We start from the raw sequence: 25913 nt of genomic DNA, 5'->3' as shown, positions 1-25913 counted from the left end.
TCAATAGAATAGTTCAGTATTCTTTTAAGCACTAGGTAACTGATTGTACTGCTGTCATTCCTTTAATAAGAGGAAGAGTTTGACGACAGGAGACAGTATTGCGGCAGTGCTTGCCCAGCTGAACTGTCTTCAAGTTGACAGCAGCTGCCCATCCGCAGCTTGAACTCGCCTTTTCCACTCCAGTGTCTTGGCCATAGAAAGAGGCCCAGCTGCCTCTCTCAGATACACCTCAGAAGTGACCCCCTGTTGAGTCCTAAGTGACCTTAGACGGACATTCCCTCTCCCTCACTGGCTTTGCAATAGTCAAAAGTATTTCCTTACCTTCTTGGGAAGCGACAGTTGCTTTAATTAAAACATTCTGAAATTTTCATCATGTTGCAGGGTGAACTTAACGGACAAAAGGGGCTGGTTCCTTCCAACTTTCTTGAAGAAGTGCCTGATGATGTTGAAGTCTTTCTGTCCGATGCACCCACGCGATATGTTCACGATACGCCAATGCGTACAAAAGCAAAAAGGGTAAGCAACCGAATACGAAAATCTTAAATTTTTATTTTCCATTCCATTCTGTCTCATATATAATTTAGACATTACTTTTAACATTTTAAATCCATTTGCTCGTTTAAAATTAACTTTCAAATATACAAAAATAAAAAGAAAAATGACTTTACTTAGCCTTCCACTAGCTCATTACATTTGTAAACAAAGAAACTAAATTTACCATCTGATTGCAGTCATTACAGTACCTTCAATTACAATTTGAGTTTAAACAGCTTTTCCCTGGTGAAAGTAGTTACTTCCTAATGCTTCTAAGGTACTCTTGCTACGTGCAGTATCTAGAGGGAAGCAAAAGTCCTTGTGGAGGGAAGCCTGGTACAAGCATTCCTTTAAGGACAAGTCGTAAATGCAGCTGATTGACAGTGCTCATCTTTTAATCCTTATGACTTCCTGCTCCAACTGGCATTAGTTAATTGCCCCGAGACTTCTCTTTTATGAAAGACTAATCTTGTTTAGAGTATCTCATTTTTGGTTTTGTTTCATCACTGCAATACTTTTATATATTATATATTTTATATATATTTTTATTTCTTTGCTCATCTGCTTGGAAACAGAAGAAGAGTGTTCATTTCACACCTTAATAAGGCAATGTAGCCTTCACGTAAGTGAGCAACTGAAGATACCAATAGAGATTTCAATTAAAGCTACCTGGCTCTCTAATGCAAGTCTTGAAACTTAATTGTGGGGGAAAAAAAAAAAAAAAAAAGAAATATGTCTCCAAAATCCTTGGCCACAGAACAGGCTGTTTGCTTCTACTCTATCTAGGCAAGCCAATTTAGTTTTTTCAGGAGACAAATCCTTTAAAAAGGAATCTTCAGAAATACATCAATTAGACCTCACTTTATGAAGGTCAATGTTTGGAACATATTTCTTCATGAGCTAACTGTTTATGTTTACATAGAAAGGAGAGTTTGATGTTTAACTACCCTACAAACAAAAGCTGCATATTGCATTGTTAGCCAACCTGGGATGTAAAAATTCCAAGCTCCTCCATCAAGAGAAAAGCACAACACCCCCAACCCTTAAAGAACATACGAATGAAACATAAGCTGATACGTACGGTAGTTTACAAGGGTATAGTTGGTTTTGAAACTCATTACACTCAAATATAGCTCCTTAAATTGTCTGCCTTAAAATGTGTTTTCCATAATCGATTATACCCAGTTTGCCTAAGACCAACTATTCAACAATTCTGAAAAAATCCCTTCATATGGTACAATTTACTTGGATTTTCCTAGGAAGTGCACATTTGAAATATTAGCAACTGTTTGGTTTACCAATGCAATAAACGTCTCAGTATGAAACATGCAGCTCACTGAATGAATGCATTAGACTAAATATATGGTATCTTCAGGTGTACGTTGGGGTGCTTTACCAAGTTGGTTTTGGTTTGTTTTTTTTTTCATTAGAACTAGACCTTGATTTAAAATCAAAGTAGGCTTGAAGCCCCTTTGCTTAACTCACTGTTGCACAAGCCAGTAAATTGCTAATGTTTTAACTTGAACTACAAGACAACAGGGGTCCCTAAGGCATGGATTCTACTATGAAAATATCATCTTAATCGATAATATCACATTCTGTCAGCCAGGCACTGCAGTTAGGATAGGCTGAGTATAAGTAGTTTTAGCATTTTCATTCAAGTGCTTTTGATGATTTAAAAAAAAAAAAAATAGCTGTTTAAGATATTTAGGAATGCTGTCATCTATCGTACAAGTATTCACCTTCATCAGCAACCTCATAGCTGCAGCACACACATCAAGCAGTCAGGGTCTTTAAGCTTTCTTTGATTGTGATTAAGGTTCATTTTAGCTTTTTCTTTTTCCTTTTTTTTTTTTTTAAGCCAGTGTGCCATCTTCTCAAATATGTACATAAAGTTTGCTAGCCAATTTTAAAGAAAAGGCATTTAAACGTCATTAAAAAAAATAAGTGATCACGTAGAATTTTAAGTCATTTCTTCTGAAAAGTTTGGCTTCTATAGATTGATAATCTGTAGTAATTAATACACTTATTTTTCTTAAATCTATAGCTAAGAGTATCCCTGTTCATTTTTGTACTATCAGAGTACTGAAATGCAAAACTAAACCCAGTTTTGTGGCTTTTGTGGCCAGAACTATTGCAAAACAAATTCAACTCTTTCTTTAAAAACAGTATAACCAAACCAGGGCGCTATTGGAGTCTTTTCTATTGTCTATCCTTTTTCTCAAAATTTATGTATTTTCCGTAAGCCCATACAGTATTTTAAGCCACAAAGAAGAAAGGAACCAGCCCTTTTGTTTAAGTGGGTAATGGGACAAGTGATGTTACCAACTTTCTTGATGATAACAGCTTTTAAGCTTTCAAACATTCAATAAATTATAACAATGTACCTAATAGGTTCCTCCTGAGAATACAGGTACATCCCGGAGAGCACCATCCCCCACAGTTCATCTCCATTCTGGGTCACCTACGTCACCTATGGGTTCTGGTAGTCCCGGGAGAGGCAGGGATTTGTCCTCGAAAAAGAAAAAGGGGCTGCTTTCCAAAGGCAAGAAACTGCTGAAAAAGCTTGGTGCAGTGAAATGATTCATGTGCTCCTGGACAACTTGTAAAGCTTCCAGTCTGTGTATTTTTTTTTTTTTTTTAAACGTCAAAACTAGGGCTTTCATGACTATGCAGTACAACTTTACCAAACCTTTGCATTTTTAACTCTGACATCAATAGAATCATGTCAATTCCTTAATCAAAACAGCAAGAAAAAAAGGAAATGGATTTGTTGTTGCAAATATTTTTTTCTTAAAAAAAAAAAAAGGGATTAATACCAGAAGAACATGGTTTTATTTGAAGTCAACTCACCACCTGCAACTCCATTGGATAAATCTCAGCCTTTAGTCTCCTTTAACCACAAGTGGGGGGAACGCGTGGTTACTCTATGGGAGTGTAGAAATTATTCATTGATTCCTGGTTGAGAGAGATCACCCCACTGTATCTAATCTTTATCACAAACAAAAATGGTCTTGAAACTCCTAGTTTAATCAGCCTTGATGTTTTGCCTTATTAATGCACAATGATTTGTACTGTCTAATAAATATACAGCGTATACTTTGTATGTACTGTGTATTCAACTGTCTTCATCTTCCCTAAAACATGGTAATTTAAGACCAAGTACTATGTTACTGACTCCATTCAGTGTCTCATGTAACTCCTGGGAGTTTGAAAGTGCTGTGCAAAATGCTTTCTTTTTGTTTTCTTGCCTTTTTTTTCCTCCCCAAACCAAACCCCTTGTATTTGTTTCTTTTGTCAACATTTTCACTAAACTAAAATCCAATATGGTGTAAGGTACTCAGAGGCTCGCCCAGTTTCCCCCATACAGCCTCCGGTTTTGGAGTTCCTGGTTCACTCTTCTAAATTACCAGGGGAAAAAACCCCACCACAACAAAAAACCTTTGCTCCCCAACTTTTTTCCTGTGGAGGTACAGTCCTAAGTTAAAAGACATTTTCATATTGATGATGTCAGATTCAAGATAAAGTACATGTCTAAAGTAAAAAGGGAAAAACTGTGTTACGTACACTGAGCCGCAGCCAGTAAAGAGGCTGCAACAGCTGATAATCAAATATTAATTGCAATATTGGCATCTCAATAAAAACAATCTTACACATTGATGGCAGTCATTGGCTGTTACTATTTTGTAATTCTTGTCCATTTGTAAATTGTTTTTACTGTTTATACATACTTTTCAGACTGCCTTTTTTTTGTAATTTATGGAAGGTTTATAAATGAATGATCAAAGCTTCCCCATTGTGTCTTCAGATAATAATGTAAATTACTGTAAGATATCGTGTGCTAGATTATAACATTTAATTAAAGAAAATAACTGGCCTAAATTTGTGGTAAAGTAACTGTGTGGGTGTGTGCATGTGTACAACTGTTGTGTATTATATTTTATATAAATAAATAATTTGATATTTTGTAGAGTGCAGTATGTTTCATGAATGTGCTGTATCAGCTGTTTGATGACTGTGTCAGCCTTCCCTCCCTTTCTAAAGGATGAGACACAAGTGGCCAGATCCCACCGGGCAGCGGTTATCAGGGATGCACTCACAGCGCGGGCACGCGCCCAACGCTGCACCCGCCGGCAACGGGAACAGGCCCCAGCAACCATTTCCCACCTGTCCGCAGCTGCACAGCTCCTCTGCTCTTGACCTCAAATAACAGAAACCCGCTCAGAATGAATACTCGTGACAAGTATAAATAAGCAATATGTTACTAGGACGAAATACAAAATTCTAAGTAGTGAATAGGGAAAGCTACCATTGTATGACATCAGGAAGACCAAAATATTTGCCAAAAAACCCCTCTTCCACTCTGTTACAAATTTCACGTGGAAGGAAGAGGTTGGTACAATTCTCTCAGCCTAGGAAAGAAAAAAACCTGAACTAAATATAAGTTATAGAGCTCCCTCATTTTCCAGAGCTGTTGACAGCTGCTGAATAAAGGTTCACCTAAATGCAAGACTCCAGGAGCTTTCCAGAGGTAAGGAATGGTTAGAAAGTTACTCCAGCGTGTGTCACATAATATGCCCAAAGCCCAGCCCTGCGGGATGTACACAAATGCATCTAACAGGATCAAACAAGCAAGGATTACAGAAACAACTTTATTTAAATCTCACGAAGAAAGGAACAAGGTTCACAAGAAGTTAGTTAAAAAAAAAAAAAAGCACCAATCCAAGCACTTCCCCATGCACTAGTTTGACTCTACAAAAAGGCAAAATAAAAACTCTGAAGTCAGCTTCCATCAACACCTGCTGTTTGCTTTACAAATTAAGCTACTCCTGTTGAATAGTTACCAATTAAAGCCTTAGAAGTACAATATAAACCAAGGCCTAAGTGTTTCCCAGTACTTGGAACTGCACAACCAAAAAAACCCATGACAAAACTACTTTTTTGCACATCAGTGCACTGAAATTTTTCTCATTTAACAAGCATGCAGTGAAACAATGTCAACCACGAGTTTTAGTTCCTTCCAGTAATGAATCTGCAGTTGTCTATAACAACAATTAACTCACACTACGTAGTAATTATGAAGTTACAAGACTCAGAAACAGCATGTCAGTAGGACAGTCCATCACAAGTCACAGAGCCCCCCGAACAGCATTCAAGCTTAGACAAAGCCATTGCGTTTTGTGGAGACAATACTGTACCCCTAGATAATAAAGATGTTCCTAAAGCTGTGATAAGATACAGAAATAATTTTGCCTCTGACAGTCATTCCTGAAACTTTGGTAAGTTCCAGAACTTCCTCCCACTCCCCTCTGCCCCTGGGGACACACAGGTGAGCACAGTTTCCAGTTCGTCTGCAAATCACTCACAAGGGCAAGTTCTGCCGCACTATGCAGTCTTAAAACAAAGCCTTGATAACCAAGAACAGCTGACAGCCCCTTTTAAAGGTACAAAATAGTTTAGGAGACAAACCTGTGCCCTCATTTTAACAGCCAAGAAAAACAAGGAAGCAACGATTGCATTTTTAAAATTAAAAAAAAAAAAAAATGCTAACTAGAGAAATTTGGGTTTTGGTCTGCATAACTGTATCTCTTGTATGCTAAAAATAATTCTGTGTAAGACTCCCCCAAAACATAAATAAAAAATAAGAACAACTGATAATCTTTTATGAAGAATCCCAGAAACACTTTAGAAAAGTATTAAAAATAATACAGAGTTTTTATAGCAAGCAGAGACCTATTCAAAACACAGATCTCCTGTTTCAATGAAAATAAAGTTCCACAACTGCACATTCTCATTATCCACATGTCTCCTGAGAAAAAACACCACCACAACAACAACAAAAACCCCCATAAAACCCCAACATTCTACATTCTCTAGAAAGGAACCACACTACTTTTTTTAGCTCCTAACTCAACTTCAAAGATAGTAAAGTCTGTCTGAAAGCAACAGGTTTGGTTCTCTGTGAATACTCTGACCTACGAGGAAAGCCAGTTTATGAGCATACTGGCAAGGAGCAGGTACTCTGATAACACCCTGCAGGGGAAAAAAAAAAAAAAAAAATTATTTTCAAGTCATTTAAATAAGCACGCATTCACTGTAACAAAGTGTTCGGGAATTCAAATGTTTGGATACATGTAGAATTTATATTCCCTGCAGTAGTTTATGCAGATTTGTGAAAACAACATTACATACACTGAACACATTAAAAAAAAAAAAAAAAGCAAAACCCCCACACCTTATAGAAGAATAAATGCAAAAAACTTCCCATCCTCCTCCTCACTCCTAAAAAGCCCCTTACACAGGTTTACATTTGATGCTGGATTTCACAGAAGGTGGGACATGGGTAAGTCATGTGATGTATTTTCAATTACTAAACTGACAAATCTAAAGCACACCTCAGGCATGAGCTGCCTGCGTGCTGATCTCTGTATGCAACAGCAGCATCGAGGGAAATGGAGGAACACGGTTCCATCTCCGCACAAAGAACTAAGTATTTCTGCAGGTAAGAAATAGTCGTTTGCATCACACTCCCACATAGAATTTGGGAGTAATACTCAAAACAAGTATTTTCTAGTGAGAATAAAGATTAAGGTAATCTTCAGACTTCAGAGGGGTCACATAATTATAAAACACCCAGTTCTCAAACCACCGCTCTAGGTCCAGATGCTTTTTGGATCTGCACAGGTGTTTTAAGGACACCTTTTTCTACCTTCTTATGGTTTGTTACTGCAGAGATGCACAATCTTAGAAGAAAACCAGTATAATTTCCCAGACAAAATACTTACCGACCAATTATAGTACATGTGGCAAAGTTTGTAGGTTAAACGTTGTAAGTGATCTGGTTTCAGACCGCTAGTGTCATAAATCACATTATAATGAGTGGGTGCAACACAACCATTTCTCACTGCCTGACTCACAATAAAGAAATCATACCTGTAATAGAAAAAACAAAACCCCAGAAGTCTGATACAGAAAGGGCTGTTTGTCTTAGAAAAATGCAGAGCCCATGTATTTGTCTTACTTATTTTCTTCAAGTCACTTTATGCATATTGAGTAAACCCCAAAAGTATGCCTACGCTTTGGTCAGAAAATAATCAGTTTCCTCTGTTTCTGAAAGGCCAGATCTGAAAGGATGTAAATAATCTTATTATATGGAACAGATCTTACAACCATGCAGACTTTAACCATTCATCATACACAGTTTTCCCCCCCGACAACCCCCCTACACAGGTACCTGGCGTATGCTCCTCAGTTGCTCCAGCACACCCAGCCATGTTTGGGTGAGTATTACCTATCACAACGCTCGGAACACCTTGCGGCGTGATAATTGCATAATGAACTCCTAAAATTTAAGCTTCTTCATTTCTTTCAACTACACATTACTGTGATGTCTTTTCAAAAGGACAGAAGCGTGGGAAGTATTCTTCTACTTGATCCCACAGTCAATTTAGTATCAGATATGTTTCATTTATTATCAGGTTGCCAGTAAACAAAAGTTTTACTTCTAGACTAACTTACCACTCTGGTCTGGTAACCTCCACATCAACAACAGTACCAGGGGGTGGGTTTTTAAGTGCTCCACCACTCTGTGCAAAGAATCTGGTATTCACTCGTTTCTTCACAACTATCACAGTAAGTCTTGGACTAAAAGCAAATGAAAATAAAAGAAGAAACACAAAACTAGTGTGAAAACCTGCACTGAGAATATTTCAGGAACAGATTCTCTAGAGCTTCAAATTAAGAGCAATTTTAGAGTTCTCCAGGGCATGAACTTTACATATAAGTCTTCACTGATTCATTGATTTAGATTAAATAGGACATTGTTTGGAACTTTAGATTTTTAGTTTCTGGTACAACTTTGATACTATTTTTCACCAATCCAGCGTACATTTAACTACGTAGGGAGACAAAAAACAGACCAAAATGGGATCTTCTAAAGACAGATCTGATTTCTACTATCTCTCTACCTCATCTTTTCATATAGAAAACACTGTGTTTTAACAGTGTTTTGGTAAAGAGCAAGCCATTAACAGAAGGTAAGCAGAAGCAGTAAGCACTTCGTCTCCTACTAGCTATAACGTGTTTTGTGCTCCACTTGCCTGTGCTGTCAGGAAATATCTTCATTTTTCAGAGCAGATTAAAAAACCAAGTCACTGCATTTGATAAGCTTTAAAGCAGAATGTTGAAAACTGTGGAACATAAGTGACTGGACAATAGACAGCCCTTTCAGAAGTGGAAAGAAAAAATGGACCTACCGGACACATGTGGTAGTAATCAGGCTATCGTAATTGGAAAAAGTATTAATTAGCATATGCATCAAAAGTATATGCATATACACGTGTATTGAATACTCACGTGGTGCATGTACGAAAAACTTTTCCTGTTCTATTAGAAGTTCAGCATCTCAAATCATGTAAATAATCATCAGAAAAGCAGTTATTTGAGCTCAGGTAAAAATAAATGAGGATGAAGAGGCAACACAACCTTCATCTGCAATCACTTTTTGTATCCCAGGGTGTATTTCTCTTGCAGTATGAAAATGGTGGTTGGTGGAAACAGACTTACTTGTAGTCTTTACCAACACTCTTCAAGCAATCCAGGAACTGAGGCACTTCGTAATTAACCAAAGTATGCAGTTGTCCATCTCCTACACCATCACGATACACAATAATACGAGAGGGCAAATACTTATTCCACTTGAACCAGTCTCTTAGAGCAGCTTAAAAAAAAAAAAAAAATATATATAAAAATAAGCTGTTAACTATAAAGGCAATTCACTCCAAAACAAAAATGGATTTTTATTTCTGAAAAAACAGCAGTATGGTTTGAAACCTAAGGTCCTCACTCGTTCAGTAAGCTGAAAGAGGTATGCATCATGATACACAAGTGGTACCTGCAAGAATAATTCTGGTTTACCTGTGTACTGACTCAAAAAGAAGCAACCTAAGGAGATTATCTACTCTGCTGGCCTCTTACAGTAAGTTGTCATCCTTTAAGTCCATCTCCTTTAAAGCATTCTTTGAAGAGCACTGATAAGTAGTATTTAATTATTGTTAAGAAATATGGGAATTAATGAAAAATTGTACATGAAATGCTGTTAGTTTTCAGCAATATTTACAAATGTATTTTTAATCTGTTTTTTATCTAACTGCAAGTTAGTAATGCCTCCCCCTCAAGGCAGCTGAGGGGAGGTTTTTTGAGGAAGCGAAATTATCATTCCCTAGATCTGACTCAACAAGAGCGGAAAGCTTCCCTTACTTTGCAAGCAGGCCTTGAGCCCATCCACAATCTCTTGCCCCTGACCTTGAACAACACAGCGGGAGAACCACCTGTGAAGAACAGAATAAAAGATGACTGATGACCTTCATTGAAGTAAGCCTGGGAAGTGCTTTGAAGTGGTTTTTAAAATGGCTACAACCACTTAGTCTTTATGGCTACTGTGGGTCAAGGCAGTTAAGCAAGAGCTAGCGTGCTACGAGAATACCTCCCTCAAGGCCCCTGTGGTAGACAACACCTTAACACCGTGTGCAATTCCTCCCAATCAAAGAACTTCCACACAAGTCAGCTCACCTCACAGATGAGCCCGTCACCCTGATACCCTCTATTCATCCCAGCCCTTTCCCCACCACTTGCCCCCTCTCCCAAGCACTGTGGAAGGACAAGGCTATTCCTTAAGGGATGCAGTTGAAAAAAACCAATTCACAATATATAGCTCTTATTAACAGTGTACAGTAAATCATTTGGACACTTTCATGATGGCCCACCACATCCAAGCTACTTCTCAGTTAAGGGAAAGATAAAGATTCTTTTATTTTTTTAATTTGACATTCAAATCTTACCGTGTCATTGTTTGATTCAGGTTAGCTACAAATCCTGCGATTGAGTGCTTTCCAGACAAAGTGTCATGGTAACAATCAATTCCCACAACCATCACCTGTTTCAGCTTAAAAGGAATCAATATAGAATATGTATTAATACATGAAGACATGCCAAAGCACCTATCCTCTCCATCCTACAGTGAAACAAGATCATGACATAAGCTGTATGGTTTCAGGACACTTAAGTAAACCATGAGCAGCAAATTCTTGAATTAAATGTCTCCTTACATCCTACCTAATGTCATGCCTCTTCTCACAGACACAAAACAAACTACACAGGCAATACTCAAGTGTTTTTTTCGGGAAAAAGGCTTGCTTTTTAAATAAGGCTCAGTAAAGAAAACAGTTACCATTTAAGAAAAAAAGTTACTTACTGGGATCTCAACACTCCAAAGTTCTCCACCCATTTTACAGTTCATTTGTAAGGCAATTTTTGTTGCTACAGCCATAGCAGTCTGAGGCTTGCTTAAAGTGCGAGCAAGCACACATTGACTGGGAATGGGACAATCTGTACATAAGTATTTCTTGATGGCATCGTATTTATCCTTTCGGGAACTAGACAAAACACAAACTGCCTTTGAAGAAAAAAAAAAAAGTGTTTTTAAGAAGCTGCATTCTCAGATTTATGTTAACAGCTGTAGTTCTTTAGGAAGAGTTTCTTACGCTCACGAGAAATATTCAAGTGTTCACAGGGAAAGAAATACCCGGAAAGTTTCAGTGTCTACACTTCAATGCCAAGTAAAAAGGCTCTCTTCCTGAAGCCTATTCATAGTTAGTCTGGGTTTGGTAAGGAGTATGAGTAGCCATGCAGTAGATACTCAGAGGCCAAGAGTTTTATTTCTGAGAGTGAATCCCACTAGTCTTAAAACACCAATTACAGAGGTTAACATAATTTGAAATTACAGATTCAAATACATACTATGTTTGTGTCAGGGGTAATACATTGCTGTAAAACCCTTAAATAAGCTTCTGTTCTATCTTCTACTTCAATCCTGAAAAGGAAGACGAAAACACGCTTACAGAAAAAAGGAACTAACAGCTATTGAAACTTCAGCAAAAACATAAATGCTCATTATGCATGAGTACTGTATGAAGTGTCACATTTATAGCTGTTAATAAATGTACAATATTCACACATTTTGAAGATTAAGAGGAATCATCCCAACTTAGCCTTCCAAGAGCAATGAAATTCAAAATTAAATGCAAGCACAGGTACTCAAAGGAAGATATTTGCAATGAGAACAAATCAGAATACATCAGACGTCAGCAAGAAAATATATATTTCTTCTTGTATTACACATACAGCTCCACTTGAGAAGGTTTTTCTCAATGGGCATATCTAATACTGCTTGGTTTTGGCATGCTTTAACCCCCAGTGAAAGCTCTCACAAACAAAAGCATGAGTAAGAAAAATCAGTCACTACAGAAAACTGAACAATTTGCATATCAAAAGCAACTTTGTTTTATTAAAAAATCTCACAGATGTCAGTGGTGTGACATACAATACTATCTCCTTATTTAACAAGCCTAAGCATACTAACTGACATACCTTAGCAAATATAATTTTTTCCATCAGTTTTCTAAAGACACTTACATGGTTGCCTTGTTCATTCTGATTCCCATAGATGGTGTGACTTTAAAGAGATTCTGAAGTAATATATTAGCAATCTCATAGTTGCGCCGTGTGTATATTAACAACCAGTTTTCTAGAGGCTTTGCACAGATTAAGGGAGCTCCCTTGGTTTCCTTTGACCAGTCAGCAAACTGAGGATTGTAATCAAACTGTAAGAGATGGTAGAGAAAGAAAATTAACATCCTACCAAACAAGCTGTATCACAGCTACTTCCTGCAACATTTCAGGAACAGACTGTAACACTTCTGCTTAGAACAAATTACTTGATTTTTATCTGTCCTTTTATTGCTATTGCCACTAATTCAAAATGAGCTTTACCTACCCCTTTCAAGAAATCCTACACTCTTCAAATGTTTCACTTATAATTATGCAAAGACACTTATGATTTTTAGCCCAGAGAAGTTGTTGCTATTTGCTCTGCAAGTTTTGTGCTACAAAGACATAGCCGTTTATGTATTGACTTATTTTCCTCCCATTTTTCTTTTTAATAACATAACTGCTTGAGAAAAAGTATTACTATAAAGATATCAGATCTTTTCAATAAGAAGAGTAATAAAAGCTCTACCGAATACACAGACATACAGATCAAGATACTGTAAAATGCCCTTTTCCATTTCACATCCATTCAAAACAAACAGACCTCTACTACAGAGCAAATATGTAATATTTTATGTCAATCTATGACATCATTGAAATTTAAGTTATTCACACTGAAGAGTCACCCCACCTTTGAGTGAACCGATACTGTATGTGTTTTATCTACTGAACTGAAATAATAAGTGGCTTTTCATTTGAAAGCCTTGGTATTTTAATAAATGGAAACTAGTTAGAAACATCTCTAGTCTCCTAGTCCGTGTATCTGAAGTGACTTTGTTTAGACAGAGGGACTGCTTTGCAAGGAAGACACTAAGGCAAGCCAGAAGAATCTTCAGGAGTTTCTAAACAGAACCTGTAAACAATTTAAGAAATATGCGAGTCTCCTGTTTGGACAGACTTGTGTGTAACGCTTTTGCTCATGATCCTTCATTTATAAACCAACAAGTAGTATTTCCTTCCTTAAGAATGTGCTTCATCAGTGAGAGATCCAGAAGGTTTTAGAAGTTGTTTTATTTACCACATTTCCTGATTGAAGGATCTTTTCTCCTTGAATAACTCTTCCCGAAAAGGATAATAAATTGGAATCAAAGCTTAAACCCCAGTCTCGGAGTTCCTTCTGAACATTGTCATCTCTGTTTAAAAAGATTTAAATTAAAACATGAAGAAATTTGTTCTTGCTGAAACTCTTCTTTTTTAAAACCAGTAAGATTTCTAAAGTTTTGTTGCAACAAAGAAGTTTATCATACAATTTTTCCATGGCAAAGAAGCACAGAAGATATTAAGGTAGCATACTTTCGGATGTAGTCAATAAGTCTTCCAATTTCATGTTTCCTTTGCTCAGGTGGCACTCGTGTATGACTAGACAAGTCTTTCATCATATTAAAATCATTACGCATCTTCTCAGTTAATCCTATTAACAGCAAAATATTTTTCTGAGTAAGGGTTAGACTAAGGACTAAGAAAATTTGCAAGTCATGCAGATTAACTATGTATGTAGCGCAGACACGTAAACTGGTGTCAGTAATCATCAAGGCTTTCAGATGCTCCCTGTACATACATTCACATCTGCACAGAAAAAAAAAATCAAGTGGATTTTTGCACTTGAGAAGAAACCACACAAGACATGCAGCTCTTTATTTACATTTCCAAAGCAAAACAAAACAGTGCTGAGATGGACAGGTACTGCCAGTGCAAAGTGAGTGAGTATCTCAGAGCAAAATACATACCTATGTATCTTACAAAATTATCAATTTATCACAAATTTCTCCTTTTTAACAGAAGTTCTACCACCAAAAAACTCTACATCAGTGGGCTAATGTTGAACACCACACGTAAAGACTATGCAACATTAAAACCCCACAAACTTTTCAGCCTCATTTACATAAATAATGTTTTAGCTACAAAACTTGTTTCTAAACATACGTTTATAGAAAAAAAAACATTTCTACTTGGCAAGAGGCTGCTGTCAAAATATCAATTTCAGCAGGCATTATGGTTTGACAGTTCTTTGATATGAAAAAATGCTACAGTACCTGTTAGGAAGCACAGCTCTGGAATTAGAGCCACAGGTCCTGGCATCAGGTTTCCTCTCTTCCTCTTAGACTGACTGATCAAGACAGGCTGGTTCAAGTCGGTAATTTCTTGATTATACTGCTGTATTAGAAACACATATTGTATGTTAGTTTATTCATAATAGATATCTTCACAATAATGCTCATTTTAGAAAATGAGTATTTTTCCTAAAACAAACAAAACCAAAACAAAAGCAACCAGCAAATTTTTTCCACTTAGCACATCTAACTTGAGGAACTGGTTTTGTCAGAAAACACTAAATAGGGAAGCACTATTCTCTCAGTTGGTGCCACCAAATTATTGACTTATAGGAGACAACTGAAACAACGCTTCTGCCTTGCTTGAGGCAGTATCACCCAGAGTATCTAATTCAAGATTAGGATGCTCATTCCAGTTCAGTATTGGATAAAGTTCCTGCCCTATAGAGCAATTTAATTCAAGACATCACAAGAATCAAACAAGATGCCAAGTGAAGGCTCTGAACCTCTCAGGCCTCCTGCAACCTTTCCTTGCATCTGGCAAGGGCTGGTCTGTCTAACAGTCACTAATTCAGTTTAGAAAGAAACAAAACACAATTAAAAAAAACCAAAAAGGTGACACAAATTGACAGTCAAAAAACATACCTCACAGTTTAACATTTTCTTAAAGAGAACCACACCTCAGAAGCCATCCAAAAGATAGCATTTAAAAAAACAAAAAAGTGAGATCACGGGCAAGGCAGCAGAGCAGATTTATCATTTATAAACTCCATCCTGAACTAGAATGGATAATATAAGTTTTGCTTCTAGTTTATTAAGTCTGATCCTGTTTTACAGTTGAAACCGATGCACAGATTTCACAGTTATGATGGTAGGCCTCAATAGTAGAGAAGGTTAAGCTAAGAGACACACATGTAAAATTTGTTTCAAAGAACCAAAGACATCAAACAGTAATTTCTCTTAAGATGACTGTCAATATATTCTCCCTCCAATAAATTATCAGAAAACTTGCTGAGGGTACATTCTGCCCCATCATCCAGAGCATTACTAAAACTAAAACACGTTAAGCAGGACTAAACCCAGTATTGACCCCTGGGGTACACCACTAGTTACTGGACTCCAACTATACATCGTGCCACCAATCAGCACCCTCTGGGCCTGGCCATTCAGCCAGCTTTCAACCCACTTCATAGTCTGCTCATCCAGCTCACACTTCATCAGCTTCTCTACAAAGATCTTATAGCAAACAGTGTAAAAAGCCTTACTGAAGTCCAGGTAGACAGTATCCACTGCTCTCCCCTCATCTACCAAGCCAGCCATTTCATCACAGGAGTTTATCACGTTGGTAAAGCATGATTTTTCCTTGGTGAAGCCATGCTGACTACTCCTGATTACTTTCTTGTCATTCACATGCCTGGAAATGGTTTCCAAGATTAGCTGCTCCATCGCCTTACCAGGGGTCAATGTGAGGCTGACTGGCCTGTAGTTGCCTCTGTCATCCTCCTTGAACTTCTTCAAGATAGGAGTGACATTTGATTTTCTCCAGTCCTCAGGCACTTTTCCCCTGTCACCACCATCATGCAAAGATTACTGACAGCGGCCTCACAATGACAAGAGCCAGCTGCCTCAGTTACTTGTAGGTGCAAATCGTCAGGCCCATGGACCTCAGTTATGCCTAATTTGCTTAAGTATTCCCTGACTTGATTGTCTTCCACCAATGGTGTGTCTTCCTTGCTCCAGATTTTCCCCTGGTCTCTTGGGCCTTGGAATCCTGAATAGCAGTCTTGCTAGTAAAGACTGAGATGAAGGCAGCATTAACTACCTCGTCTTTTTCCACATTCTGCATCACCAGGGGCCCTGCCTCATTCACAGCACCGGGGTCAAATTTTCCCTAGTTTTCCTTTTGTCGCTGATGTGCTTACAGAAGCCCTTCCTGTTGCCTTTAACATTCCTGGCCAGATTCAATTCCAGTTAGGCTTTGTCTTTCCTAACGTCATTCCTGCATGCTGGGATAATGTCTCCATGTTCCTCCCAGATTACCTGTCCTTGCTTCCACCTTCTGTATGCTTCCGAGTTTTCCCAGGATCTCCCTTGTTCACCCAAGCAGGCCTCCTGGCATTTTTGCCTGACCAACTATGCATTGGGATGAACTACTCATGTCGAATCACACTGCACAGGTTACTTACTGCTCTCAGATTATATAGTATCCATTAAAAATAAAACTCTACTAAAAAAATTATGAATTACAAATCCATGCAGCATAAGTAAACCTCTAACAATGCTCTAATGTTTAAAGTTAAAGCATAACACACACACTGACAGTTAAGCTTCCATACCCTTTTGTAGTAGTCCACATAGCTGATCTCAGAACCATCTGCTTTTCTAAAGGTACACCGTGGATTGGCATCCCAGTCAATGTCATCAACTCTGTATGTTCTGTTATTATACCTAAACAAACAATTTCATCAGTCTTTTTTTTAAAATCTTAACTCAAATAGAAAAGAAATAGAACTGTGTGACAAAAAAGTTAATAGCAATACTCACATAAGTTGAAAGTTCTGCTCCTGTGAGGAGCAGTAACTTCAAGTTTTCAATTGTAACATGCTATCAATTCTACTAAAAGCTAAATTGTAATAAAACCAAATGAAAACACAACTAATCCAGTAGGTACTTCCTGCTTTTGTAAATGCTGTCACCTTGATTAGTTTGCTACCTTGACAATGATAAAGTTTTCATGCTTTCTGATGCTTCATTATATACTTCGGGACGTGGAACACCCGAAAAAAAAGAAAAAAAAAAAATCAGTAGATCTCCAAGACGACAAGAGTCCAAAGAGACTTACTTTGTTAGAACAATTAAACCTATCAGCTCCTTAGCACACGCATCTCTAAATCTTTGCTCTTCAACCTGGTAATACAGACTGTACATAAAATCCAACACTGTTTCACTGCGGAGAACCTTATAGCTCACATCCGTACATAACATAATGCTTTCCTCATACTGGAGGATAGAAGTTGTGAAGCCCGGCCAAACCATCAACCTGTCAAAAGAGAATATACAGAACCTTAGCGTGCTTTAAAACATCTCTGTTCTCACCCCTTGAGTTATTTCTGTTCACTTTCCCAGACACCACAAAGCAGTCAAGACACAAGAAACCATTACCTAAGTATAAACAAGCTCCTGAAAGTTAACAAAACAAAAAATATTTTACACATAGGTATCTTTAGTCAAGATAAAAGAAGGTTACTTGAATGATGTAGCAATATAACTGAAGTGAAAGAAAGGATGCCTCAAAGCCCAAGAAATTCATTTCATGCTATTAGTCCTAAATAACTTACATACAAAACGTACAGGTATTCAAGACACTTTAAAAAGAAAAAGACCAACAGTTTATCTAGTAGAACACAAGTTTCTTCCATTAACCAGGGTACGCAGGCTAGGTTAATGGCAAGGAGTACACCACAGCCATATAATGGGGCCCCAGTCAAACTCAAGCTTACTAATTTGTACGATAGGCCTAGGGCCAGCCAGAAGCATCAGTCACATTGTAGGGGATCCTGGCAGGGAACAGGGACAAGACATGACAGCTCACAATAGGTGAGTGCCAGAACTACCCGTCAAGCGGGGTATGGCCAGGTATGAATTTACACAGCAGACTAAATGGCCTTCAGAATGAAGGCTGCATGCTCCTGAACTTCCCCCCACCCCCCAGCTTTTTTTTTTTTTTAAAGAATTAAAGTATTCAGAGATCTCAGCCTTACAGACATTTATGCATGGTTTCTGACATCGCAATAAAATGTAATAGCAGAACACACACTGGTAATGAGATCTTACACATAGAAGAAACTGAGGTAGGAGAATGAGGTCTCATGCTTCCCAGAAGTAACAGTTTTTAAATCCATGGTTTTCTTACAAGATGAGCTACCAGAGCAGTATCAAAATATCATCCTTTCTCCCTTCACATCTCCTAAACCCGAGTATACGCTTTGCCAAACCTGTGTTTAGGGATGCTGATTGGGTCACTGGGGTTGTAATAATTACGTCCAATCTGCTGGAAATTCAACATCTTCAACAGCCTGTAATTGAAATATGGATGTCATATTTATCAAACTATGCATGGTCCTGCACTACTATTTGCTTTAAGAGGCAAATCCACAGACACAAAAGGAGGGCAGAACTATATAGGACTAACTGCCTAGAACAGCACTCCAGTGTGAATGTGTTTGCTAAGGGAAAAGGTATAAACTCATTGCACACTAACATGTGCCAGAAACATGCATATAACTGCACATTAAAATGTTGCCACATGTGGTTGGCCACATAGTAACAGTAGCTACAAAGGCTTGAAAATTTACATTTGTAATATTGATCTGTAGTCCATTCTTTGGAAAGAAAAAACTTCAGTCAGATATTTTTAGAATGACTTCTTATAAAGACGTAACTTGGACAGCAAACCTTCTAAAAATGATGTTGTAAAACTGCAGACACGTAGGTGAAGTAGGTGGCAACTCATTAGTCAATGTGATTGTTATCTTCACATCCTCTCCATTTCGAGTCCTACTAAACACTTCAGTAACCTAAGAAAGTGAAGATAGGTTAATAAAACTAGAGGCAAACAGGGTTATATCTGGACTTTGCTCCATTACTACTGAATTGAACTCATACATTAACATTATAAGTAATAATTCAACACTTAACTGAAACAGGAATTTGATTTCCTGCTATGACTGTAATCTACAGCCTAAAATCCCTTGTTCATTTGGGTGAAGACGACTAAAGGAGTAGATTGGAGGCTACTCCCAAAGCACCTAAATTCAAGATGAAAATAGAGAGATCGCTTACCAATTACCATCGTGCGAAAGAGACTCAACTTGAGGAAATAAACTTAATATATTGCCAATTAAGATATATATTTAATTACTGATTCAGGTACTGAGAGGCAAAAAGACAAACATTAACACACATAGTGAGAACATCTTCCCCCTCTCCTTTTTCCAGGTTCAACTTCACATCCCCTAACCTCTTCACACAGGGCCCACCCCAGACCTCCACTACCAAAATCTTGCTGCATACGCCCAACACATCCACCCATTCCATTATGTTGGATGTTGAAATACAGAAGTTATGAAAAGATCTAAGCAGAAAGAAAACTAAAGGAAAAATACTGTCTGTACTATCCACTTCTGTGCAGAGGATTACTCTTGCCTGCAGAACCTGTGTAACAGAACCAGAAGTTTACTACCGAATTTCTCTACACAAGCAAATTAGCTTATACTAATACATTTGATCCAACTAGATGTTGCTCACGGCACATCAGTTCTCTAACTTCACCCAGACCAGTAGAAACAAGAAGCACCACAAAATGCAAGTCAAAATAAAAAATAAAATAGCATTCTCATATCACACCTTATTCCCTAGGTTTTTTGGCAAGAATAATATTGATCCATCAAATGCATGTGTCTTTCCAATTAGCTCTTCATGCTGAAAGAGCAAAGCTGATCGAAGACGGCGTGCTTCCATCTCAGGATTATAGCAAACATGGTACTGATATAAAGCCCACTGGGGTCGAGACATCAAACGAAAGTAATTTGTAGTTAATTTTATCATAACACCTGAAGAACCTAAAATGAGAGGCAAGTAGTTACAAATTTTTACCAGTTTATAGTAATTCAACAGCTATGAGAAATTTAAAAAAACTAAGGCATTCACACAAAGATTAGAGGTCAGCCATGTTCTGCAACAGTTCAAGCACAGTAAGCTGTAGCAAATGCTCTCATAGATGTAGTGGTAACATAGACATTCACCCACTTATTAGAGCTTTTTATAATTCCTTCAGTTGTCAGGAAAACTCTCACATCAAACAAGATAAGGATTTTGATCAGTAACCTGTCCCCAAAGGACTAGTACCAGGTACTAGAGAGATGAACTTCCACCAAAACATAAAATTCCTTTGTGGATAAATTAATCTTTCTTTACATGAGTCATAAACAGAACAAAAACTAACAGAGTATCAATCACTAGAGATATCCACATTCCCATTCATATGTGACAAGATGACTTTTTTTGGTATTTCAAGATTTTTCAAGCAAACAAGCAAACAAACAAAAAGCCCACAACAGTAAAAACTAGCTCCAGATCACTCACTTAAAGTATTTCTTCCTATTTTTTCATTACAATTTCTTTTAGACTTAAAGACACAAGTCTAATACAAAAAATACATTGCAGAAAATTACAGATCATTCATTTAGTTTGGTTTTCATTGCCCATTTTTTTTTTTCCTATCGAAATACAACACCCTAGATGAAAACAAACAAAATCCCACCACATACAAAGCGTGTCTATTACGCCTGAAAACTGTACAAAGCTATAGAGAAAACAAAAGACCAGCAATACAGCTGCCTACTAAGTACAGCAATCCGTGATCTAGCATCAACTTGGCTCTAGATAGAAAATCTAGATGAGAAAGATAAGAACTATATTGCTTCCGGCACAAAGTGACTTAAGCAGAACTAAGCCCTACCATTCCTGGGACCGTGGCACGCTCCTGTTATCATTCAATTAAGCAAAGGTAGACTACAGTTGCTGTTATGTTGTGATGTCTCACAGAGTCACTTGCAGTACAAAACTCATCAGCACAGAACCTACACTGTTGAACATTAAAATAACTGCATTCTAGCAGGAAGGCAGGACCACCATGACAGCCTCCTTTTACATCTTCTCATATGCATGATTTCATCTCAAGGAAAGAAGCACATCACCTTTTATTTTTAACTAAAAAGTTTCTTCAGGTCTCAAATTCCACATTTATTAGGAATTTATCTTTACAAATTCGGTTAGGTCAACGTGTTACAAACCGGAACTTCTAGAATCAAACCTCGAGTATCCTGCTTGGAGAAGTGGACATCAGGAACATACAAGGATCATCACTTATGCCTAAATAGCTGCAATTCGAAATACCACACAACTTCTGTCTGAAGCACTTTGCCATCTTTGTCATCTTATTGCTCCTCTTCAGATATCGGGAGCAACTTGTAACTTTTCTAGTACACAATTTATTTTTTATTTTTTAATTTGGCTCTCTAGGGCATACTAAAAGCAGAAACAAAGAAAACTATTTTTCATTTCAACTTGCTTATATGTCTATAGTCTAATCTGAACATACCAGTTTTTGATTCTTGAACATGCTCTATGGCTTGCCGAGTATTTACCCCAATGTCATGGAAATCTCTACGACGTCCACCCCTGTCTGCTAAAGACAACTCCTGAAATCCTGCCGAAATCTGTAATCCTATTGTTTTGAAATTTGAGGAAGAATTACAATCAAGTTTTATATACCAATAAGAATTAAATACAATTCAATTTTGAAAGTCATATATATATACAAAATTAAGAGAAATCATGCATTGTTAAGTTTCAGATTTTGCTATGTAGTAAATTCATTTTAAAATAACATTCAGATAACACATATTAGTTTCCTAATATTTACAGACAATTAACTAGTAAGCATATAGAACCAGCTCACTAGGCAGATTGAAAAAAAGATGTAAACCTTCCAAATCAATAATCTCTCCTGCAAACACAGGGATGACTGATCTTTCACTTCAGCTGGCACCAAAATGTTTACACTGTGATGCAAAATAGGCAAGACAGTTTAATTTTCTTATTAGTATTCAAGAAAAACAATGACGTATTACCAAAATGAAATTTACTGTTGGTATTCATGCAGTTAATCGTGCCAGCTACTTTCTAATTTATTTCTTTAAACTATTTTGATAGAAGAGAGGGTACAGATGGAGGAGAGCAAACTTAAGGTAGTTTTCAAAATTCCTGGCTCGGTTATACTGCACCTTAGAATGACAGTACTACCATCACAAGGTATGTACAGTGAAAATTTCCAAATCTTAGTAATAAATCTCTTTTTTAAAAGAAAAATTAGAAGTACAGTCTAAAGAATGTCTTAACTGCATTCTCTTCAAAACACTTGCTCTTGTGGGCAATGAACTCTTTCACCCTTTCTGACCTTCTGGCTTTCTCCTGTTCTGGCCTTGTAGAACACTCTGAGGGCCCCTTTGTCGTCCACGGCCACCAGGTTCTTCTGATACTGATGGAGGAACACGTGGCTGCTGAGGTTGCCGAAAGCCAGGTGGCTGACTTGGCAAAGTCTGTTGAACCTGCAATAGTTGGGAAGAACTCTTGTACCACAGCTGCAGAAACAGCATACTTCCAAGAGTACAGCAAAACGAAGTCACTACCCCAGTACAGAACAGTCAAATACCCAAGTGTGGCAGTTACATAAGCTTAAATCTATTTTCCTATGTTAAGTAGCAGAGTTATTACTCTGTATGTCAAATTCCAAAATAATGGGGTTCAGAAATTTTTTTTTTGTAAGTTAATACCCATTTAACTAATAGTAAATGCAAATCTTCTCTTTCTAAGCTCTAACTAAAATTTCTGGACTTCTAATTTTTAACAACCCCTCTGATACTTCAAGTAGCTGATTACTTATTGTCTGAAAACAGCTTTTGTAATTTTAGTGTCTAGTGAATAAATAATAAAAAGAGTGTCATGCCTGGAAGAACTGCAACACACAACCTTCAGCCATGAGCACTCCCACAATTCAGAGTTTCGTGTTACCAGATTGCAGTCTGCCCCACAAGTTAATCCCCCCAGGAATAATGAAGTTCCCTACTTTAAGTGTAAGCAAGCAAGAGGCCAACATCAAGGATGATCACGAAACCTGAGCTAGAGGGCCAGCCTGGCTCTGTCTTGTCCTACAACATAGCAGTAGGAACTCCCTGAACCAGTGTCACACAACCTGCCAGCAATCATTCCTGGAGTTCCTCTACTCCTTTGCTCTCAGAGCTCTTGGTACATGTCTTGTCATTCCCATATGCATGTTCTGACCCTGAACACAAGATCAGTAATTAAGCAGGCCTCTCTGTTCTTATACTCTCCACCTTATTTTTACACGTTATAAGATCTGTCAGAAGTATACCCTAAGAAGTCTGTAAACACCCGTAAGTACTACTGCAAATATCAATGCACACAACCCTAAAGAGGATATGTGAAAATTATCAGAGTCCAGTACTATCAAAGTAACAGCATAGCATCATAAGTCTTTTATGAATACTACAGGGAGCAAAAAGCAGTTGATGTGGTTTAACCCCCCAGCAACCAAGCACCAGGCAGCTGCTCGCTCAGTCCCCCCATGGTGGGATGGGGAAGAGAATGAGAAGAGTACAAGTGAGAACGTTCTCTAGTCCAACAGCTAAGCACGGAGCCCCACTATCCTGAGCTGACTAAAGGATCAGAGTAGAGCTCCATGTCAAGTCATAAACCGAAGCAAGAGATTATGTTTGAATAGGGTTCACTGCATGGGTGAGGGGAATGGAGTTTTCAACAATCCTATCCTTCACAGAACCACAAGGTAATTCAGGCTGGAGGAAACCTCAGTCAGTCTCTAGCTCAACCTCCTGCTCAAAGCAAGGTCAATCATGAGGCTGATCTGCTTGCTCAGAGATTTATTCCATCTCCAAGGATGCAGACTACACAACCTCAGCGGGCAACCTGTTCCAGTGCTTGACTGTCCTCATCATGAAAACATTTTTCTTTATGCCCAGTCAAAACAACTCTTGCTTCTGTTTGTGCCCATTGTGCCTCAACCTCCCACCATACACCATTACAGAGAGCAAAGCTCCATCTTCTTGGCATCCTTCTTGGAGGCTGCAGTGTCCATGTTGGGAAGGACTTCCCAGGGATCGACCAACCCTATCCTCTTTCCTACCTCTACAGCAAGAAAGATCCCAGGCCTGCCAGGACATTTGTAAGGAAAGGCAGGCCCCTGACCTCCTTAAATCTCACTCACACTTTTTGATAAAAACCTCAGTAATAAGAGCTTGGTCTATCATGATACCTCTGCATCAGTCCAATCTAAAAGTTAAATGGTATGGTTCACTTCTACAATACATGGCTAGTTATTCCCATCTTCCCCTGCAACAGAGGGCACGCCTAAGCCCTCGTTTTCCAGGCATCTAATATAAACCCTCTTATTCATTCTGCAACCTCTTTTCAACATGTCTTTGGAAACATTTCTGGAACTAACCCTCTTGGAGGGAGATACATGCAGTCTACAAAGCGGAACAGTAGCAGCCTATATAGAAAAAAAAAAACCCAAACTGGATCTTCTCCACTCAGACTGCATCAATATTCATAGTCCATGTAAAGTACCTAAACCTCACTGTTTCCTTCACTTTCCTCCTCACCCCCAGCAGGGCATCGATATCACCTCCTGACTTCTGCTAACAATTCTATTCAAGTCAGAGACCAAGTTTCAACTAATCAGGTCTCTTAGGTCTACAAATTCTGCTCCAGGTTCAAGAGGTGCATCAATGCTACTGCTAATGCAAGACACAATTATTTGAGAAACAGAACTGTAAACTACCTTCTATCACAATTTAAACTCATCTGACACCAGCAAGAAATGGACTAGGAACACTCCTCCAGTCTAATAGTTTTCTCAAATGAAAGCAGATTACTAAAAACTGACAGTATTTGAAGAACTGCTTTAAAGATCTCCAGGCACGTGGCAGCAGCTGCAAATAAAGTACTAGGCAATTTCAAGCTACAATTTGAACAGGGTATATATGCACACAACAAGCCCTAAACACTAGTTCAAAGGCAGAGACAGAAAGTCCTTGATACTAAAATTAAAACCAACAGGAACAGGTCAGAACACCTGCCAGACCCAGGTTCTGCCCAAATATACAACAGCAGCCTAATATATTCTGCTTGTCTGCAGAGTATCAGAGTGGACAAAGCAGACTATGACAATGCCTTCCTATTTCCACCAGCTCCACATAGCTCTACTGTGAAAACTGTATTACGGTAGAGTAAGTATACAAAAATTTCCTGATATAATATATACATAAACACATATATCATCTAACATATATACCAGATATTAAAATAGGAATTAGTTGAGCTATGACATTTCAAAGCCTAGCTTGCTAATTAAAAAGAGATGCAACTTACAGATGCAGCTCCTACAGAAGGAATAGCAGCCTCCTGTCCTGGAGGTCTTCCTCTTGCTCTGGCTCTAGCTCTTCCTGTCATCTTCTCTTCTATGACAAACCACCTTCAGCATTAGTGTTCAATCTCCTTCCCCATCCTTATTCCATTAAGCACAATGAGCAACACTACTGCCTTTGCCCTTATTTAATTTAGAATCATAGAACTGCCTAGGTTGGAAAGGACCTTTCAGATCATCAACTCCAACCATTTCAACTGGTTCAGTAAAATATACGCTCCTCTGCAAACTTCCCTGCTCTTGGATCTCCACATTAACACAGCCACAACAAGTAGTGTGGGGAAGTTACAGCTTCTTATAGTCAAGTTTGAACCAACTGGCACAGCCCATTACAAATTCTGGGGCTGTGAAGAAAGTTGACTAGATTGGAGAGCATGGCAGGATCTGAAGCCTCAGCCAAGTGTAACTCGGGCTGATGTTACTTTCAAGTTACACCTGAGACTCAATTTAGACTAATTCATTACATTATTCTAGGCGCAGCGCACACTTCACCCAAAGCACACACCAACCCTGACTGCCTCATCACCTCCCCAACGATGCAAACTGTCCCCACAGGCCTGTCCATCCTCTCCTCCCAAAGGGACCTTTCCCTTCCGTGCAGGCTCGGCCCTAACTCCTCCGTCGGCCTCGAGCAG

At 38.2% G+C, this 25913-nt stretch overlaps 2 protein-coding genes across 9 annotated transcripts in view; one reads left to right on the top strand and one right to left on the bottom strand.

Annotated features, from left to right (window-relative positions):
- The window catches only part of RIMBP2 (RIMS binding protein 2), a 160390-nt gene extending 155884 nt beyond the window's left edge, over positions 1-4506 (top strand). For 5 of the 7 annotated variants that reach the window (XM_063350926.1, XM_063350927.1, XM_063350923.1 and 2 more), the window contains 2 exons: positions 382-516; positions 2929-4506. In XM_063350926.1, the coding sequence (XP_063206996.1) occupies positions 382-516; positions 2929-3117 (324 nt within the window). In that variant the 3' untranslated portion in view covers positions 3118-4506. Of the gene's footprint in view, positions 1-381; positions 517-1109 lie in introns of all 7 variants that reach the window. The other 2 variants (XM_063350924.1, XM_063350930.1) reach the window with 1 other exon arrangement.
- A 1845-nt stretch (positions 4507-6351) lies between these two features.
- PIWIL1 (piwi like RNA-mediated gene silencing 1) lies at positions 6352-25304 on the bottom strand. 2 transcript variants are annotated; one of them, XM_063351120.1, is made up of 20 exons: positions 25224-25304; positions 22213-22363; positions 21355-21480; positions 19599-19813; positions 18648-18769; positions 18188-18268; positions 17035-17232; positions 16529-16640; positions 14175-14295; positions 13435-13552; positions 13160-13274; positions 12007-12194; positions 11332-11404; positions 10787-10987; positions 10374-10477; positions 9793-9863; positions 9100-9253; positions 8053-8178; positions 7320-7467; positions 6352-6567 (listed from the first exon to the last, which is right to left on the bottom strand). In XM_063351120.1, exons 1-20 carry the CDS (start codon positions 25302-25304, stop codon positions 6451-6453), a joined length of 2622 nt encoding a protein of 873 aa, XP_063207190.1. In that variant the 3' UTR covers positions 6352-6450. The 2 variants fall into 2 exon arrangements, with proteins under 2 accessions (XP_063207190.1, XP_063207191.1); XM_063351121.1 differs by having other exon boundaries at positions 21355-21492; positions 22243-22363.
- Between the last annotated feature and the right edge of the window lie 609 nt (positions 25305-25913).

Source organism: Chroicocephalus ridibundus, chromosome 13, assembly GCF_963924245.1.
Source record: "Chroicocephalus ridibundus chromosome 13, bChrRid1.1, whole genome shotgun sequence".
In the NCBI taxonomy this organism is placed as follows: domain Eukaryota; kingdom Metazoa; phylum Chordata; class Aves; order Charadriiformes; family Laridae; genus Chroicocephalus; species Chroicocephalus ridibundus.
Note: the sequence above shows the minus strand (reverse complement) of the source record. Positions and strands in the feature narration are given on the sequence as shown.